At 51.8% G+C, this 18,029-nt stretch overlaps 5 protein-coding genes across 5 annotated transcripts; all 5 read left to right on the top strand.

Annotated features, from left to right (window-relative positions):
• Nucleotides 1–1,787: 1,787 nt before the first annotated feature.
• On the top strand, nucleotides 1,788–3,758 carry SEPMUDRAFT_118588 (uncharacterized protein; the record flags this gene model as incomplete). Its single annotated transcript, XM_016901438.1, has 4 exons — nucleotides 1,788–1,845; nucleotides 1,903–1,979; nucleotides 2,055–2,411; nucleotides 2,463–3,758. 4 exons carry the CDS (start codon nucleotides 1,788–1,790, stop codon nucleotides 3,756–3,758), a joined length of 1,788 nt encoding a protein of 595 aa, XP_016759411.1.
• An 851-nt stretch (nucleotides 3,759–4,609) lies between these two features.
• SEPMUDRAFT_150256 (acyl-CoA dehydrogenase NM domain-like protein) lies at nucleotides 4,610–7,282 on the top strand. The gene is made up of 2 exons (XM_016906052.1): nucleotides 4,610–5,483; nucleotides 5,542–7,282. The coding sequence occupies exons 1-2, from the start codon at nucleotides 4,708–4,710 to the stop codon at nucleotides 6,221–6,223; spliced, it is 1,458 nt and encodes a 485-aa protein (XP_016759410.1). The 5' UTR covers nucleotides 4,610–4,707; the 3' UTR covers nucleotides 6,224–7,282.
• Nucleotides 7,283–7,689: 407 nt separating this feature from the next.
• SEPMUDRAFT_68761 (uncharacterized protein) lies at nucleotides 7,690–9,919 on the top strand (the record flags this gene model as incomplete). Its single annotated transcript, XM_016909839.1, has 3 exons — nucleotides 7,690–8,021; nucleotides 8,119–9,619; nucleotides 9,674–9,919. The coding sequence occupies 3 exons, from the start codon at nucleotides 7,690–7,692 to the stop codon at nucleotides 9,917–9,919; spliced, it is 2,079 nt and encodes a 692-aa protein (XP_016759409.1).
• Nucleotides 9,920–10,866: 947 nt separating this feature from the next.
• Nucleotides 10,867–12,398, top strand: SEPMUDRAFT_150255 (HMG_box-domain-containing protein). Its single transcript, XM_016906051.1, has 6 exons — nucleotides 10,867–10,912; nucleotides 11,135–11,181; nucleotides 11,526–11,628; nucleotides 11,708–11,803; nucleotides 11,870–11,994; nucleotides 12,050–12,398. The coding sequence occupies exons 3-6, from the start codon at nucleotides 11,553–11,555 to the stop codon at nucleotides 12,080–12,082; spliced, it is 330 nt and encodes a 109-aa protein (XP_016759408.1). The 5' UTR covers nucleotides 10,867–10,912; nucleotides 11,135–11,181; nucleotides 11,526–11,552; the 3' UTR covers nucleotides 12,083–12,398.
• Nucleotides 12,399–13,834: 1,436 nt separating this feature from the next.
• On the top strand, nucleotides 13,835–17,221 carry SEPMUDRAFT_68756 (DUF221-domain-containing protein). Its single transcript, XM_016909838.1, has 2 exons — nucleotides 13,835–14,042; nucleotides 14,123–17,221. The coding sequence occupies exons 1-2, from the start codon at nucleotides 13,962–13,964 to the stop codon at nucleotides 17,003–17,005; spliced, it is 2,964 nt and encodes a 987-aa protein (XP_016759407.1). The 5' UTR covers nucleotides 13,835–13,961; the 3' UTR covers nucleotides 17,006–17,221.
• Nucleotides 17,222–18,029: the final 808 nt, after the last annotated feature.

Raw genomic sequence — 18,029 nt, 5'->3', positions numbered from 1 at the left:
TAGGGGGGGGGGGGCTAGGGGTCGCGGGCATCGGGGGAGGGCTTCGGTCAAATATTGTTACGTCCCGTCTTGGCTCTCACTTCACGCGTCCCCTTTGAGAATGAATGCTTTCAGTCTTGATGCAATCAATGATATATAACATGTTCTGCCTGTCCACAGCATTGCTTGCAGGTGATTGATCTGTCCACAATGATGCTCTTATCCGTGTCAACTTGCCGCCTCCTTTGTTCGACGCGTATTGCTACCTCACGGACAAGTCGGCCTCAGGCAGTGGTGGACAGGGCCCGTTGCCGTGATCTAATCGTCGGAGAGAAGAGCTTGATGGGGAGCGCGTTTGAAGACTTTCATGGCCAGATTCCGCCGATGGACTGTGAACATCATACTGGTGGAGAGATCCCAAGACGGAGGAACTAATAGCACCCTGGCGGAATTCCTAGTAGCACGGACTTCCAAAAAGCTCCACGGGGCACACTCTCGGCCTTTTCCTGCTCCTTCCCACTCCCGGACTTCTCCTTGTATGGAAGAGCTTAGGAAACTATATAGGGAACCTATCGCGATCTCCAAGTACTGCCTCCGTTCGCTGGGAACCCCTTTCGCGTTCACAGTAGCTGGTCAAAGTTGGCGTGACTGCTTCCGCCAGCCCTATCCCTCAATCGCTCGTCGTCGAGCAAAACGCTCTGTAGGAGCAGCAGTGACACGCGTGTTCTAGACCTTGTCGTTTGCTCCCGAGAAACGTGGAAGAGAAGACCATTTGGACCTCGTTTACTCTGGCATAGCGAGCCCAGATGATCTGCCCGTCCTCCAGGCAAAGCCAATACCAGCGACAGCCACTCGAGACCCAACCCCTCCGACAGTCACGGTGGCCGCGCCAGCCGCAACAACAGCGAAGTTGGAGGCCCCGGAGAACATCCCTGACCTGGCCGACTTCTATCTGGGCAAGCCCGTATATGCAGCGTCAAATCATTCCATTCCTACCTCTGCCCTAGCAATAACTACTGCTATTCTCTAACAGAACTTGCTGACTGCGCTAATAACATACAGCTGTATACCCTTAACAGATATACCTTGAGACTTGGAAAGAGATTCTCTAAGGCAATACTAGTAACTTTACTTCTCCTGATTGGACTTGCCGACTACGCTAATAACATACAGCTGTATCCTCTTAACAAATATTACCTAAGACTTGAAAGAGATTGCCTAAAGCAATAGTAATAACTTTACCTATCCTAGCAGAACTTGCCGACTACGCTAACAATATACAGCTGTGTCCCCTTAACAAATATTGCTTAAGACTTAGAAGAAAGATTATCTAGGGCAATATAGTATTCTCTACCTATCCCGACGGAACTTACCGGCTACGCCACTAATGTATAGCTGTATCCCCTTTCTAAGCTTGACTTGAGACTTGGAAGAAAGACTATCTAGGGCAATATAGTATTCTCTACCTATCCCGACGGAACTTACCGGCTACGCTACTAATGTATAGCTGTATCCCCTTCCAAGTTTGACTTAAGACTTGGAAGAAAGACTATCTAGGGCAATATAGTATTCTCTACCTATCCCAACGGAACTTACCGGCTACGCTACTAATGTATAGCTGTATCCCCTTTCCAAGTTTGACTTAAGACTCGAAAAAAGATTACCTGAGGCAGTAGCAGTCACCGGTCGACGGCATTCTCCGTAACACTACTACTGGAATTCACTGATTACTGCCAAGCCCGCGCTAAATTCCGCCTCTATAATAACTGCGACGCAGCTTCTTTCTCTCTCTTACACTTACACCAAACATGGCGGACCTTTCGCTCGAGATGTTCTGGGGCGGCGCCCCAGCACCACTCAACACACGTATGTACTCCCATCTCTGCACAAGCTGGCAAGGCGAATAGCTGACCACAATCATAGCCGACGAAGCACTCGCTCAGCTGCGAGAGAAGGAGTTCACAAAACTCCGCGCCGCCGAGAGCGACTCGGACCGAGATGTAAGTACCTTTCTTTCTGTCGCCTGCCTACCGACCACGACCGCAGACTCGGGGACTATTGCGACCACTTTCTAGGAGACACTAACAGAGATACTGCAGTTATGGGACCCGGCAACGGGTTATTACAACCCACAGAATGGCGAGACAGGCGAGGTCACCGAGGAGCGGCCCAACAAGCGGCGCGTTTTTGGTGGCCTTGCGGCTGTGGCGAAGCGCGTCTCCGCCAACTACGACTCCGACGACGCCCGCATCATCGACCTCAAGCAGCAGGGCTATCCGGATGAGCATGTGGCAAGGGTGCTCATAGACGAGGGTCGCATGCGATATGCCTCGAAGACAGTTGGCAGTCGTTGGCTGCGACTGCGCAAGATCCTCCAGAAGTACCAGGATGAGCGACTGGACGATGAATTGAGCGATTGGCACGTCGGCGAGGTAAGTTCTCGGCATCAGTCCTCACATCTACGCCAAGCTAATTCTTACCAGGACGAGATGCTCAAAAACATCAAGGAGGAAGTCGACAAGAAATTCACTGAGCTGATACAGAATCTCGAAAAGAAAAAGTGGCAAGACGTATCGATCTATCTCGCCCACAAGACCAAAACTCGCAAATACACTGCCAAGGCCTGCCGCGAGCGTTTTGACGGACTCATCGATGGATCGGCTTTGATACCAGTCGAACTCGACGACGACCAAGAAGGCCGCCGCAAGCTGCGTGACGAGCGCATCGCCGCAGCCAAAGCACGCCGCATCATAATCGAGCAAAAGGAGAAAGCTGTTCAAGCAGCTAAAGTGGCCAGAGCCGAAGAGCGAAAGCAAGAAAAGATCGACGCGATCAAACACCGACAAAAGGAAATTCTCCGCAAGGAAGACGCGCGCAAAGAGAACAGGCGTGTCAGGGAGAAGAAAGAGGGCACTCGCCAGGCGGCACGCGTTACTCACGGAAAGCTGGACAATGTCATTCGACGGCAAGAGGTCTGGGAGCAGGAGAAGCTCCGAATCGAGCTGGAAATTTACAAGGGGATCACAGGCAAAGTCCTTGTACGCAAGATTTACCTCCCCGCACGCTCCTCTGGCAAGAAACGAGGAAGCACGAACGTGGACTGGATCTCCAGCAACGAGAACAGCGACGAGGACGCCGATGACGAAGAATACATCAAGCGTGCCGATTCCGTCGCCAGCGAGAGCGGACGTCCCGTCAAGAAGCGCATCCTGCGAGCCCGACGCGCGAGTTCGAAACCCTCCTCATTCATCGAGCCTGACTCCGAGTCCGATGGCGAATTCACCGTCAAAGGCACACGCCCAACAGCTAATCGACCACAGGTCTTCACCAAGGCCACCGTCACGCGCGAGAGCCTGCTCAACCCGCGCACCATTTGCAGCAACGAGGAACTCGGACAAATCTTCGTGCGCCGCGACATTACCCCCGCACGACAAGCTGACGAGAGCCATGCAGAGGTGGTTGCACGCCTCGCCGAATTCGACGCATGGCTGCATGTCAGTGAGCTGAGGAAAGTATGCAGGTCCGAGCATGTGTCTGCGGTTGGCAGGAAGCACGAGCTCCTCGCTCGCCTCGCTGAGCAAGATGCCGAGAGCAGCTATGCTCGCACTCAGCACGGCATGTACAGCACGGACATTCATTTCATGATGACTTACAACGGTTACGAGGGAGAGAACCAAGTGTATCTGGACGAGGCAAAGCAGGCAGCACGTGAGCGTGGAGAGACGATCTTGGAGGACTCCGACGACTACAACGCGGATGGTGACACCATGATGGATTAGGTGGTGTGCAAGATCCGGTGTCAAGTGTATCTGCATGATGCAAAACGGGCAGCGAGGGGACGTGGAGAGATGATGTTGGAGGATTCCGACGACGACGACAACGGAGGATAGCGCAGCGATGAATGCGTTGGTGGTGTGAAAGACTCGGCGGGAGTATCAGACCTGCTTTTTCAAAAGTTACTACTACTGAGATGTGCTACAGAGGGCCGCAGGTGGCATTTTGCTTCATGGGCAGAGTGACAGGAAGAGAGAGACTGAGCTACTGCGGCCCCCAATAGTTGCACTTCCAACCAACTGTTTGTAGCGAGTGAATTGAATTGAACTGACCTGGAATTCGTGTACTGTATGTACTATTACATGCCTTGGATGGCAGACCATACTTCTACTTTGACATTGCGGATATCGAGCCATAGGGTACAAGGCGAAGCCAGTCTCCATCTCGTGTCCAAGCACGGAAGTGTGCGTTGTTTTGACCGTTCATTGTATGTACATGTACATGTAGACATGGCCATCACATTATGTGCAAGTGTCATGTTGTCTACGAGGCTGCCAAGTCCGCCGACTCGCCAAGTCTTGCTGTCTAACACCAGAAGAGACATGCTTCGACGTCCACGAACGCAACTCCACGTACCAAATACCTGTACTTCTCCTGTACTGGACGGTGAGCGCCGCGTCAAGATGCAAGTCCCTCGGCATCGACTTGATTGCAGGATATGTCTTTCATGGCGTGTCGCACTCGCCAACCTGTCGCCGAGATACTCACCTCTGTGCCACTGGGAGAGAGAAAGAGAGGGGTAGCCCGGCAGCACTGCTCGTTTCCCGAGGATGTGAGGCCATACAGGTAGGTGAAGAGTCAATCTGATCATTGCATCTAGTCCTCTACAGCACACGCTCTCTCTCTCTCTCTCTCTCTCGACTACATACGCGCCGAACACGAGATTGAAATAGAATGTCGAACGCACCACCTCTCCCCACTGCAAATGCTGGTCCACGACCATCGGCCTCTGGACGCGTTCCGCCCATCGCCAAGCCCTTTGTGAGTGAAAGAGCAGCGAAGTACTTGGACATAATCGAGAAATGGGTCAATGAGGAATGTATTCCCGCCGATCAAGTATATGCCACACAAATTGGGACGGGGGACGCTCGCTGGGATGGCCATCCTTCGATTCTGGATGATCTCAAGGAACAAGCCCGCAAGCTTGGACTGTGGAATATGTTTCTACCCAAGAACCATTACGCCAACCTCAGCGAGTACGACAGATATGGAGGAGCTGGTGGTTTTACCAATGTTGAATATGGCTTGATGGCTGAATTGCTGGGACGGAGTAAGATTGCTTCAGAAGCATGCAACTGTGCCGCGCCAGACACGGGCAATATGGAGGTCATTGCCAGGTATGGCACAGCGGATCAGAAGAAGACGTGGTTGGCACCTCTTCTGGCTGGCGAGATCAGGTCTGGATTTCTGATGACAGAGCCAGACAAGGCCAGTAGTGATGGCTCCAACATCAGTCTGAGTATCCGGAAGGAGGGTAGTGAGTTAATCCTGAACGGTTCCAAATGGTGGAGTTCGGGTGCTGGCGATGATCGCTGCAAAATCTACGTGGTCATGGGTCTCAGCGACCCAGACAATCAGGACCGCTACGGTCGCCAAAGCATGGTTTTGGTACCAAGTGATGCAAAGGGTCTGGTTGTTCATCGCATGTTGAGCGTGTATGGCTACGATGAGTAAGTGAAATGGCTCCTATCTACTGACCGAAATGACCATGATTGACCTCGATTGCAGCGCTCCGCATGGCCATGGTCACATCACTTTCGATAACGTCCGAGTTCCAGTCTCGAACCTGCTGCTCGGGTTTGGCAAAGGGAACGAAATCATGCAGGGCCGGCTCGGACCTGGACGCATTCACCACGCCATGAGAGCCATCGGCAGTGCTGAAGTTGCGCTGGAGTGGATGATTGCACGCCTCAATGATGATCGTAAAGTGCCTTTCGGCAAACCTCTGCGTGAGCATGGCGTCCTCTTGGAGTGGGTAGCCAAGTCTCGCCTCGAGATCGACTCTGCTCGCCTGATTGTGCTGAATGCGGCGATCAAGATTGACCAAGGCGATGCAAAGGCGGCACTGGTCGAAATTGCTCAGGCCAAGATTCTGGTACCCACCATGGCATGTACTGTCATCGATCGTGCTGTACAAGCCCATGGTGCGATGGGTGTATGCCAGGATACTCCACTGGCCAACATGTGGGCTCACATCAGAACCATCAGGATTGCAGATGGGCCTGATGAGGTACATCTGAACCAAATGGGCAGAAGGGAGAACCGAGCGAGAGCCCGAGAGTGCATTGAGAGACTACAAGCCCAGGAGAAGCGAGCGCAAGAGCTCTTCAACAAGCATGGCGTCGAGGATAAACAGCTGGGAGGACGCAAGGTGAAAGGGGTCCAAGGCATGACGAGGTCCAAATTGTAGAGTTCATATGAAGGGACTCTATGCAGATTCAATCAATGGACCCCCTGATGTTTCTGAGGTTCGTGCCCGAAGCCTGTGGCACCTCTTCACAGTTGAGACACATCGGCGTCACTCCACCAGATCACACACGCCTCTTCACGAACCTGCACGTCTTCACCGCACTGCTGGATCCAAACTCTGCGCCGCAAACCGCACATTTCACACCTCACACCGCACACCCACGACCACGACCACGGAAACCGACTGTAGCTGCATTCGCTATACGATGAAGCGCATCCTGCCTGACCGTATGTGTGAGACTTGTCGCCATATGGTTCGCATGGGTCACATCTGCAGCGTCCGCGCGGAGGCAAAGTGCAACGCGGTCCCCCAGGCAGCTCCGATGTACTCGAACCCGCCGCAGCCACCAAATGTGAAGCCCAAGAAATTCCTCAGGATCGACAAGCTTCTGCGCGAGCTGTCTGATTTGAAGGCTGTAGTGGCAGAGCTGAAGCACGAGGAGCAGAAGAGAAAGGAGAGGAAGCAGAAGAAGAAGCAGCAGAGAAAGCAGAAGAAGAAGGACCAGAAGGAGAAGCAGGAGAAGCAGGAGAAGCAGGAGAAGCAGGAGAAGCAGGAGAAGCAGGAGAAGCAGGAGGACGAGGACGAGGAGGGTTTCCTGGGTCATGTCACCCAGCGCATGCGATTCCGCCCATCAGCACGTCCTCCACCGAGGCCACGAGCATCAGCCTCGCCACTGGTGAGAAGTCGACCACCGTTCCGAGTGGAGCAGCGGTTGTTCGACATGTTGTCGCAGGAAGAACCTCGTTCCAAGCAGGATGCCATGTTCGGAATGGCAAGGGACTAACTACATGTACTGAGGAGACGTGCCTCCATACGAGGAGTAGACTGTGCCACTGGGTAGGCTGAAGACGATGCCTAGCTCACACAGAAATGGCACTGGACCTACTCGGTGAGGTGCCCGGTTGAAGGAGGAGTATGTACCTAGCTGTTACCAGAGTGGCACTGTCCATACACAAGGTACCTTACATGTACTCACACAAGGGTGGGAGTATGAAAGCGTAGAAATTTGTGTGGGGCCGGTCGATTAAGGTATCGTGCCGGTGCACCTCATCAAACAATTCTTTCACATTTTGCACCTTTCTTTCTTTCTTGCTCTCAATGAATTTTTGCCCATTTCTCCAGCGACCAACATTTGTGCCTGTCGGTCGCATCGTCCACTTGAATCCCGAAACCGCCTGATTTCCCAAAAAGGTAAGTAAGGTAGGTACCCACCTACAGTGTACCAGGTAGGTACTCCATGCTCCATGCCCGAGACAAGAAAAAAAAAAACACGCCATCTCACAAACTGCAGATTGCAAATCGAGCCTCCGTTGGCCGATTCATTCCCTTTGCACATTTGTTTTCAAGAGAGAGTGGAAAGAGAGAAAGAGAGATAGAGAGATAGAGAAACACCAAGACTTGAGAAAATGGGCATCCCACGCTTCGGTCTTCGCATACGAAATCATGCGAGAAAGACAACACTTGGTGTCGCAAACAGCAGCACGACGACGACGAAGACGAGGGAATCGCCTAGCAGCAGCAGCAGCAGCAGCAGCAGTCACCTCGTGCATGATGATGATGATGATGGTCCAGGAGTTGCAATTATTGATGGACCGGGTCTGGCGCATCATATTTACCATGGACTGTGTGAAAATTCCTCCTCGTCCTCCTCGTCGACATCTACCGTTATTACTTATGGAGATTGTGTGCATGCGACGATCGAGTGGTTAGATCAGCTTCAGGGTTATGGGTTTCGGATGTATGTACCTTACCTGCTGCAAGAAAAAAAATGAAGACGGAAGAATGTATGGATGTATGGATACCTACCTGTATATATCTGACACCCAGTTTTCTAGAGACTCCATCCTCTTCGACGGCGCACTCCCCGCATCCAAAAAAGACGTCCGAATCGATCGACTGCAGAGTTATATTGCACGACTAAAGGCATTCAAGAAAACATCTCCGTCGGGCTTACCTTCTTCTTCTTCTTCTTCTTATTCGATGATGACGACGACGATGACTGCAGGCGGATCTGCGAGAAAGAGTTTACCGCCACCTCCGTTTTTGGTCTTTGCGGTGGTAGAGGAGCTGGTGCGGTCCAAATACGCAAATGTCACATTTGTCGTTCCGGGAGAGGCAGATCCATTTTGCGTTGTTGCCGCAGCGGAAGCAGCAGCAGCAGCAGCAGCACAAGCCATGATTTCTGGCGTACAGGAAGCAGCGTCGCCCATTACGATATTTTCCGATGATTCAGATCTCATCGTCTTTGAAGCTGGCGCACAAACGAGAATTGTCCCATTTCGTGATCTCACAGTCACGGAAATGGGAGAGACGACGACGGTTCTTCAGGGATACGAGTATCGTCCCGCAGAAATTCTCAGGCGAGAAAAGTGTCATCTGTCGAGTTTGATCAAGCCTGCGTTTTTCATGTCTCTCGACCTTTTCTGCAATTTGGGACAAGCTTTGCAACTCACTGCAGCAGCTGCAGCAGCTGCAGCAGATTCTCCTGGTGGTGGTCTTCTGGATGATCGCGAAGATTATCAGGCTTTTGCGCAGCAGTTCCATACTAGCAAGGAAGTCCAAGAGCTCGCAGAGATTCGCAGCAACGACATTTTGAAGAATTCTCTGGCGTCTCGAGATTCGAGAGTATCTGAACTGGTGCATCAAGTGCAGTTGCAAGCTCGCGGCGAGATGACGGGTCCGATGAGAGTTTACCTTCCATTCATTTCTGATGATCCTGCGAGGTCGACGGCGTGGAATGTGGGTAGGGAGACTCGTGTGTTGGCTTATTCGATTGTACTAGTACTACTACAACCACATGTACAACAACAACAGCATGACTTCTTCAACATACAGGAATATCGGCGCACGGGCGCTCGGATCTCGGCCGTGCTGCTCGAACTCATGAACAGCAGCGGCAGCGACAGCGACACGGAAGGCATCATTTCGACATCGGCTCGTCTCGCATCCTGTTTGCAAAATGGACTGGATACGGCGAAGGGTATCAATCTGCAGCAAGAAGCAGATGCGTGGCGATTTGTTGTGATGGAGCATGTTCTCACATATCTTCACTACGAAGGTCTCACGTTGCCGAGTATCGAGGATGCGGTGCAGGTCGTACTCCAAGGTATAGGTAGTAGTAAAGAAGAGGGCAAGGAACGCAAATGGCAGATGGTCCACCTGGATGCTCAATACCAGGCTGCATACTATTCGTTTCGCATGCTTCAACAGCTGCTGATGGTTACTGCTGATACGGCTGTCAATCATGATGATGCGGATGATGGGGATGATGATTTCACGAATCTACGGGGCATTTTACAAAGTCTGCCACGAATCTCCACATTCTTCAGCAGCAATGTAGCAGCTGGTGGTGGCGTCGATGATCAGAGGGAGAGAGAGGAGAGAGAGGAGAGAGAGGAGGAGGAGGAGTCGCAGATGAAGAAGTGGCGGAAAGGTATAGAGGCCATGTTTGTATCCATGTCCATCCTTGGCGACGAGGGCCAAGACGAGCTTGAGAACAACCAGAGGCAGACTCGGACTCGGTCTCGGAAGAAGATGAAAAGGAGGCATCAGCATGAGCATGGACAGGTAAAGCAGGAGCGATCGGTGGAAGATGCCAAGCTCGCCACGAATCCTTATGCAATGCTTGCCGAGTGATGATGATGATGATGATGATGATACCTAAGCAATAGGAGGTTAGGCACCTCCTACGTGGGTGTCTGGAAAAAAGGTTCTCTGGCAGTCAGCCGTCAGCGTGTAATCAGAGCCAAGACTGTGAAGAGGGGAGCTGAGCTGCACAGGGAGGAGACCGAGAGAGGAGCTCGGGCTCGCTTGTTTCCAGTCTCAGCACAGTCGGGCCACGGGCGGGAGAGAGAAGCCGACGGATAGCGGGACGATGGTTGCGCGGGAGAGATGGCACGTGATGTACTACCACTGCGTCAACGCGTGATGCCCTGCCCGGCCTAAGAGGTGAGAGGTACAGAGGTACCTGTGTTGGCACTTAACAACCATGATGATGCCTGAGGCTTACTCACGCGTGGTGGGAATGCATTACTAGGTACCTGTAGGCTGTAGCTGGAGGTACTGTATTTCCCTCCGTCAATGCGGAATCCATACGTGTTTATGAAATGGCGAACAACAGACAGACTATATAGGTACATGTATGTACTGGCGAGATGCATTGTAAAGGAGAGAGGAGAGAGGAGAGGAGGAGGATGAGGTGATGAGGATGAGGATGAGATGAGATGAGGAGAGAAAGGTGGGAGTGGAGGAGGAGAGGAGGGAGAGAGGAGAGAGAGAGGGAGGAGAGGAGACAGAGGAGAACAAGGAAAAAGGGAAAGCGGTCGAGGGAAGTGGAAGCTCTCCCGTCGGGGTCAGGCTCAGGCTCAGGCGCAGGCGCAGGCGTAGGCTCAGCGCAGTTCGTGGGAGAGTGGGCGGGCACTGGGCAGGCTGTAATTACCTTACCTCTACTAGTCCCCTCAAGGCGACACGAGCCCCGTGATGAAATGTACGCGCGGGACCCAGCCGCTGTGAGACCAGTCAGGAGCAGTACTGCGACCTCGCCCACTTCTCTGCTCTTTCGCTTCCTCTCTTTCGCTCTTACAGTACCTCTCAGCACACCCGTCGCCTGCCATACAAAACACCGTCAACGTGAGTATCGCCCATTGCGCCCACACCAGCGACGGCAATGCCATCTTCAACAACATCCTCTCCCACTTTCTACGCGTCCTGCCCCCTACTGCGCCTCCATCGCCCCAGAATGCGACTTCATCGCACGCTTCTGCGCATTGTTATGGACTGCACCGTCGCGTCCAATACGCCTACCACCACCACCATTTATCTCTCTCACCCGCTAATCAGGCGCGTCTACAGCGACAACACCACCACTTCGACCAGTCTCGCATCGAAAAACCGTCGAGGTAAGTTAGCCCCAGCACATTCGCTTCATTTCTGAGCCCTCTGCGCGTGTTTGGCTCGCTGAGTTGTTGCGCCCGGGCGGGCAGCTTCCCACTTTGCTGCGCGTGCCTCACAACAACAACAAGCACCACCACCAACCACACCACCACAATAACAACAACAAAGCTCCCGCAACACTACTTGCGCAATCACACACACACACACACACACACACACACACACACACACACACACACACACATCCTCTTTCTCTCCCTCACCCTCTTTCTCTTCTCCATCCCTCCCTCTCGCTCTCTCTCTTCTCATCGCCACCAAAACCTCCATCAGGCATCTGACATCCTTCAAGCAAAAAACACCACATCACACCGCAGTCATGCCTAAGGAAAAGACCACCACCCGCGGCTCCAAGAAGGCCGCCGGCAAGGCTGATGGCGGCAAGAGAAAGAAGGGTAAGTTGTGTGCATCACTGCCCTTCCATTGACGCGACCAATTTACCTGTACCTATGCTGACGGACTGCGTGCCCACAGATCCTAACATGCCCAAGCGAGGTCTGTCTGCCTACATGTTCTTTGCCAACGACACGCGTGACAAGGTCCGCGAAGACAACCCGGGCATCAAGTTCGGTACGTTCATTTTCTGTCATGTACAGTCGTCGTCATCATCCAGGCCAAAACTGACGTGGTGTACAGGCGAGGTCGGCAAGCTCCTCGGTGAGAGGTGGAAGGCCTTGAACGAGAAGCAGAAGGCTCCCTATGAGGCCAAGGCTGCCGCTGACAAGAAGCGCTACGAGGAGGAGAAGGCAGCCTACACTGCTGTAAGTACCAATTGTCGTGCCCGATGCTGTTGCTGTCACTGACTTGGTTTGCTAGGCACCCGAGGAAGAAGACGAGGACGAGGACTAGAGTAATCGGTCTCGACTTCGGAATCGTCGCAACATTAGCGCACGAAAGTCTGACTGCTGCACTGCATCAGTGCCATCAGTATGCGTGGGTGCGCTATCTGGGCGTGTCAAATGGAAGACAGTAGTGTGTGGGGGGCGATTGTGCTTGCTCCACGGACAGGGAAGGGAATGTGATACCAAGAGAATCGGCGAGAATTCAATGAGCCAGCTTCTCAGCAGACACGAAGGCTTATGTACTAGTAGTATACGGCGGGGCGTACGTGATGACAGAGGACGAGCAGTTTCATTTGTGCTATCAGTGACCACCTACCAGTGACTGTTTCTTTTTGTTTCTTTTTTTCTTTTTTTTCATTTTTGCCAATGCCAATGTTTTTGGTGGTTGGGTGGCGTGATATCTCGGCTCGGGCACGGGAAGAAGAATTGAAGATGACGGAAGTCAGTCGCCATTTCTCCATTGCCGGGTGGTGGTATGTACCTCCTAGCCGACAGCCCGAGAACCTTTCTTTCTCTCTCTCTCTCTTCTAACGATTGGCAGCACCCGACTTGTCTTCTTTGCTTCTTTCGCTTCTTAGGAGGTATGATGTGAATAAAACTAGGTAATCATCAATGTCGAGTCCTACATGTACCGAGTATTATTCTACAATAATCAAAAAAAGGTACATGTACCTCAAGGCGGCTGCTGATGCTGTTGCTATTGCTGTTGCTGCACCTGCTAGCAGCTCAGCTACATGCACGCGGGACGGTACATTATGTACATATATGTAGTGTGTCATCATACCTTACCTCATCCATCCATCCATACATGTAGGTAGGTACTAGGTAAACATTTGTGAAATTACCCCGAAGGGCCCGAACTTGGAAGAGAAGAAGAAAAAGAAAATAACAATAACAATAATAACAAGCTTTTTTTTCTTTTGCTTGGAGAGGGGAGGGGAGGGATGTGCGTGTACCTATGTGTATGTGACGGAAATAGAAACAAGGTACTTAGGTACTGTAGCTACTAGCTAGGTGATGGTTGCAGGTAGGTAGGTACATGTACACATGTATACACGGCACGAGAGAAATCTCACAGGTACAGCCGTACAGGTACTGACCGCTTTATACCTTACCTTACCTTGCCTTGCCGTGCCTTGCCTTGACTACTAGGGTAGGGTAGGTAGGGTAGAGTAGGTACCTACATAAGGGTAGGTTAGTATAGGTAGGTAGGTCTTGTGATGTCGGTAGATCTGTAGTAGAGGGCAATGAAAGGTATATTGGTAGTAGAGGTATAGGTATAGGTGTATAGAGAGAGAGAGAGAGAGAGAGAGAGAGAGAGAGAGAGAGGTGTTCAAACTACCTCCTACCTATATACCTAGGTACTAGGGAGATATATAGGTACTATTTATATTTTCGTGAGCGATCATTAGCGGTAGCGGCTATTTTCAAGTAGGCAGTTGTTCTAGAAAAATGTATACTCTCGGATGGATACCCATTGTAGGTAAGGGTAGCAAAGTAGTACTACGTTAGGAGGTATACGGAGGTAGTGTATACTTGGAGGTTTGGCGGGACATTTTCTCAAACTTTCATCATCACATGGACCCGTTTTTAGTCGAGACTTTTGGTCTAGAGTTAGACAACAACCTTCATTCTTTTTCCAGTCTTTGTCTGTTGGAGCTCTTCGTCGCCGCGCTTCAATGAGTACATTCTTCTTCTTCTTCTTCTTTTTCTCTCTTCTGGATCGGGAAGGATAGGTACACACACACACACATATACACACACAGTCGCTACGTGGAGGAGGAACGGGATACGATTCTACGACAACTGGTACAACGGCAACCACTCTCTCGCGCGCGCTGAGCCGCCCGAGTGGAAAGCTCTCGAGAGCTCCTCTTCCTGCCGCCATGGCGAGCCCAATGATGACGAGAAAGAGAGATGCTACACAGGAGTTTCTCAACAGTCTGTCAGATCCGTTCAGTACAGCAGTGCGTGTTCCACCAGGGGAAACTTGATGAGAGATGACCGCAAAGCGAAGCTGACCATGCTGTATTCTCTCTCTCTATAGATTCAAGGCGAAGCGGCCTTGGCCTCTCTCGTTACATCCGTCGTCCTGGCTGCCATCTTGGCCCTCGTCTTCTGCTTCCTGCGACCCTACAACAGTGTCGTCTACGCCACACGAGCGAAATACGCCGATTCGAAACATGCGCCGCCTCCGATCAACAAAGGCCTGTTTGGCTGGATCAGGCCACTGATTCAGACGAAAGAGCCAGACTTGGTGCGCACCGTCGGTTTAGATGCCGCTGTCTTTATGCGAGTATGCCGCATGCTGAGGGACATCTTCACCATTCTGGCCGTGCTGGGCTGTGGCATCGTCATTCCGATCAACCTGTGGGGAGCTGCGACGGCATGTGGTGGTGCACCCACATGCTACAATGACAACGTGAAGTGGTTCAACAAGATGCAGCCACAGTACATGTATGCGAGCGAAAAGTTCTGGGCATATCCGGTGGTGGCCTGGCTCTTCGATCTGGTCATTGTCTTTTTCTTGTGGAGGAATTACAGGGCCATCACGACGATGCGCAGGCAATACTTTGAGAGCGAGGATTATCAGCGGAGCTTACACGCCAGGACTCTGCTGCTCACGGATATCCCGACAGCCATGCGATCAGACGAGGGCATCGCGAGGATCACCGACCAGGTGAAGGCCACGCCAGATATGCCCAAAACATCCATCGCTCGCAACGTCAAGGACTTACCAGACTTGGTAGAAGAGCACGAGAAATGCGTTCGCGAGCTCGAAGAACATTTGGCCAAGTATTTGAAGAATCCAGACCGGCTGCCTCCAACCAGACCCCGGTGTAAACCACACAAGGAGGATAAATCGTACGGGACATATGCGAGAGGGACGAAAGTGGATGCGATCGAATACTTGACCGGACGGATCAAGGAGCTGGAAATGGAGATTAGAGAAGTGCGACAGAGTGTGGACAAGCGCAATCCCATGTCATATGGCTTCGCATCGTACCAGCAAATCACTTCTGCACACTGTGTGGCATATGCAGCGCGGAACAAGAGGTCTCAAGGATCTTTGATTCAACTGGCGCCGAAACCGAACGCAATCGTCTGGAAGAATTTGAAGATGTCCCATGGTCAAAGGAAGCGACGCGACTTTGTCAACGGCTTGTGGATTGTGCTCCTCACATTGGCGTGGGTCGCACCCAACATCATGATTGCAGTCTTCTTGGCCAACCTGTCGAATCTCGGCAAGGTATGGCCGGCGTTTCAAAGGAATTACCTTGCCCATCGTACCTGGTGGGCCATCGTCCAAGGTGTGGCCGCCCCTGCGCTGACGACAGCCTTCTACTTCTATCTGCCTGCCATCTTCCGCAAACTCTGCATCAAGGCTGGAGACTTCACCAAAAGCAGCCGAGAACGACATGTCTTCCGCAATTTGTACAGCTTCTTCATGTTCAATAATCTGATCGTGTTCTCGCTGTTTGCTTCCGTCTGGTCCTGGGTCGCAAGTCTTATCGGTGGAGCTTCCTTTGCAGACAGTCAGCCGTTCCACCAGATCGTCGTGGGATTGTGCAACGTGTCCACTTACTGGATCTCATGGATGCTGCAACGTAATCTCGGTGCTGCGGTCGACCTCAGTCAGTTATGGACGCTGGTCTGGGGATCATACTCGAGACGCTTCCTGTCACCAACGCCTCGGAGAACGATCGAGCTGTCCGCGCCTCAGTCATTTGATTACGCGGGCTACTATAACTATTTCCTGTTCTACACCAGCGTGGCTCTCACTTTCGCCACGATCCAGCCGCTCGTACTCGCAGTGACCGCATTGTACTTCTGGATGGACTCCTACATGAAGAAGTACCTGATCCTGTATGTGTTTATTACCAAATACGAATCGGGAGGCATGTTCTGGCGCTCCGTCTTCAATCGATTGCTCTTCGCGACCTTCTTTGGCAACCTCATCATTGCACTGATCCTTGCGGCGCAAGGCTTCCTCGACGTTCGATGGCCGATGCTGGCAGCATTGGTCCCCCTACCGCTGTTGTTGATCGGCTTCAAAGTCTATTGCATGAGGACTTTTGACGATGACATTTACTACTACCAGACTGGCAAGGGCCTACAATCGAATGAAGCGTCGGCGATGATCGACGGCAAGAAGCGCAAGGGTGATCGAGTGGGTGTTCGGTTCGGACATCCCGTGCTGTACAAGCCACTCATCACTCCGATGGTCTCATCGAAGAGTCAGCATTTGTTAAAACAGATATACACCGGACGTACGTCCGTCGACGAGAGTGCGACCATGGGCGGGTACAGCGATGTGTACATGGAGAACATGAATGCTCGTGCCCCAGGCAAGAAGGCACAAGACAGGAACAGTCTTGGGTGGGAGGTGGTGGACGAACACAACATGGACTTTGAGAACTTCAAGAACCGTCCAGAGTTCCGAGATGAGGCCGGTGGAGATGGCGAGCTGTATGGTCGTGCAGGTGACGTGATTCGGCCGGGTACGCCAAGCTCGATCGCCACTGGTCTGACGAGGGCCGGCACCTGGGATTCCGAGTACGGCCATTCACGAGAAGCCTCTGGTAACTCTGAGTGGCATGATCGAAGCGGCAGTGTCTCGCGAGAGACATCACGAACCCGGGTGGCGGATGCGGGCTATACCATGCCTGCGGGCTACCATCAAGCACCATTGAACCTGCGCGGTGAGTCGCCCATGGGACGATCAATTGGTCAACTATCTCGGCAGCAAAGCAGGGAGAATCTGGTCCAGCACTCGGCGCAGATGGGCCACAGCACACCTGGCGATGTGGGTGGTGGGTATGGCCCTGTACGATATGGCAATGTTCCTGGGGATACGCCAGGCGATGATCCTTATGAACAAGATACGAGTTATGACTATTTCCGACGCGGGAGGACAGGCAACCGATAGACGGAGGGGAGTGCAAACATGGAGAAAGGACTGTACGAATGCATGTGAGAAGGGGCGGGCGTTTTCAGGGATCGAATCGCCTTTGCAGGGGTGTAGTAATCATAGCGATGGTTTGGGCATGGGCATGGGCATTTGCGTGCATTATTGTGGGGTATCAGGAGATAGACAGCATTGCTGCAGCTGCAGCAGCATCATCATCATCATCATCATCAGAACGGATCGAAAGAACATGAAGGTTCGAGTAAAGCCGCCGCCGCAAGGTATTGACCACATTGCTTCACACGTGGGTTCATCAGAAGTTGAATGAAGCACACCTACTTTACCCGCCTCCACCTACCCCCTTTTTATACTTTCATCAAATCAGGTCGGTCTTTTGCAGTGTGAAAAGAGGTATGTATATACGCGCAGCCAAAAACGAAAAATGGAAAATGGAACTACCAAGTATGTAGGTACGGTAGGTAATGTAGGTCATTCAATTTCCATATTGTACACACGGCGGTTTTTTCTTTTTCTTTTTTTCCTTTTTCAATTTTTTCCCTCTACTCTACAGAAAAATTCCGTAATGTACATGTACCTCAGTTAGGTACCTATTCGATCAATACCAACTTTGGCGCTGTATATATGTGCATACCTAGGTCGGGTAGGTACTCAACCGTCTCTCGTCTTTTTCAGATTCAAACAAAATCATCCATCCACACATATATTTGGTTTCTTGTATCTACATTTGACATTTTACATTTTTTCCATTTGCATCTTTTGTTTTTTTCATTTTTCATTAACCCATACAAATTCCCAAAAATGGAAACTTAGAAAATCAATCCCCCAGCTGCCATCATCGCTGCAACGACCATGACAACGCCACAGAGACCTCCAGTCTGCACTTTTTGTCCCGCACCGAGATAAGGCGTAATACTCGACGTGGGAGTTGCTGCAGGCACATATGTCGTGCCGATACTGCTGCCCCCGACGGGACTGCCGTTGCTGGGAGTGGCGTATGGTGCAGGTGCAGGAGGAGTCACGTTTG

This window comes from Sphaerulina musiva (assembly GCF_000320565.1).
Source record: "Sphaerulina musiva SO2202 unplaced genomic scaffold SEPMUscaffold_7, whole genome shotgun sequence".
NCBI classification, from domain to species: domain Eukaryota; kingdom Fungi; phylum Ascomycota; class Dothideomycetes; order Mycosphaerellales; family Mycosphaerellaceae; genus Sphaerulina; species Sphaerulina musiva.
Note: the sequence above shows the minus strand (reverse complement) of the source record. Positions and strands in the feature narration are given on the sequence as shown.

What these genes read in the sequence shown, in the direction of transcription:
- SEPMUDRAFT_150256 (XM_016906052.1), top strand. Translation starts at nt 4,708, where the DNA reads ATGTCGAACGCACCACCTCTCCCCACTGCAAATGCTGGTCCACGACCA. An exon ending in AGCGTGTATGGCTACGATGA is followed by an intron (nt 5,484 to 5,541) that starts GTAAGTGAAATG and finishes CCTCGATTGCAG; the next exon opens with CGCTCCGCATGGCCATGGTC.
- SEPMUDRAFT_150255 (XM_016906051.1), top strand. Translation starts at nt 11,553, where the DNA reads ATGCCTAAGGAAAAGACCACCACCCGCGGCTCCAAGAAGGCCGCCGGC. An exon ending in TGGCGGCAAGAGAAAGAAGG is followed by an intron (nt 11,629 to 11,707) that starts GTAAGTTGTGTG and finishes GCGTGCCCACAG; the next exon opens with ATCCTAACATGCCCAAGCGA. An exon ending in AGAAGGCAGCCTACACTGCT is followed by an intron (nt 11,995 to 12,049) that starts GTAAGTACCAAT and finishes TTGGTTTGCTAG; the next exon opens with GCACCCGAGGAAGAAGACGA.
- SEPMUDRAFT_68756 (XM_016909838.1), top strand. Translation starts at nt 13,962, where the DNA reads ATGGCGAGCCCAATGATGACGAGAAAGAGAGATGCTACACAGGAGTTT. An exon ending in CAGATCCGTTCAGTACAGCA is followed by an intron (nt 14,043 to 14,122) that starts GTGCGTGTTCCA and finishes CTCTCTCTATAG; the next exon opens with ATTCAAGGCGAAGCGGCCTT.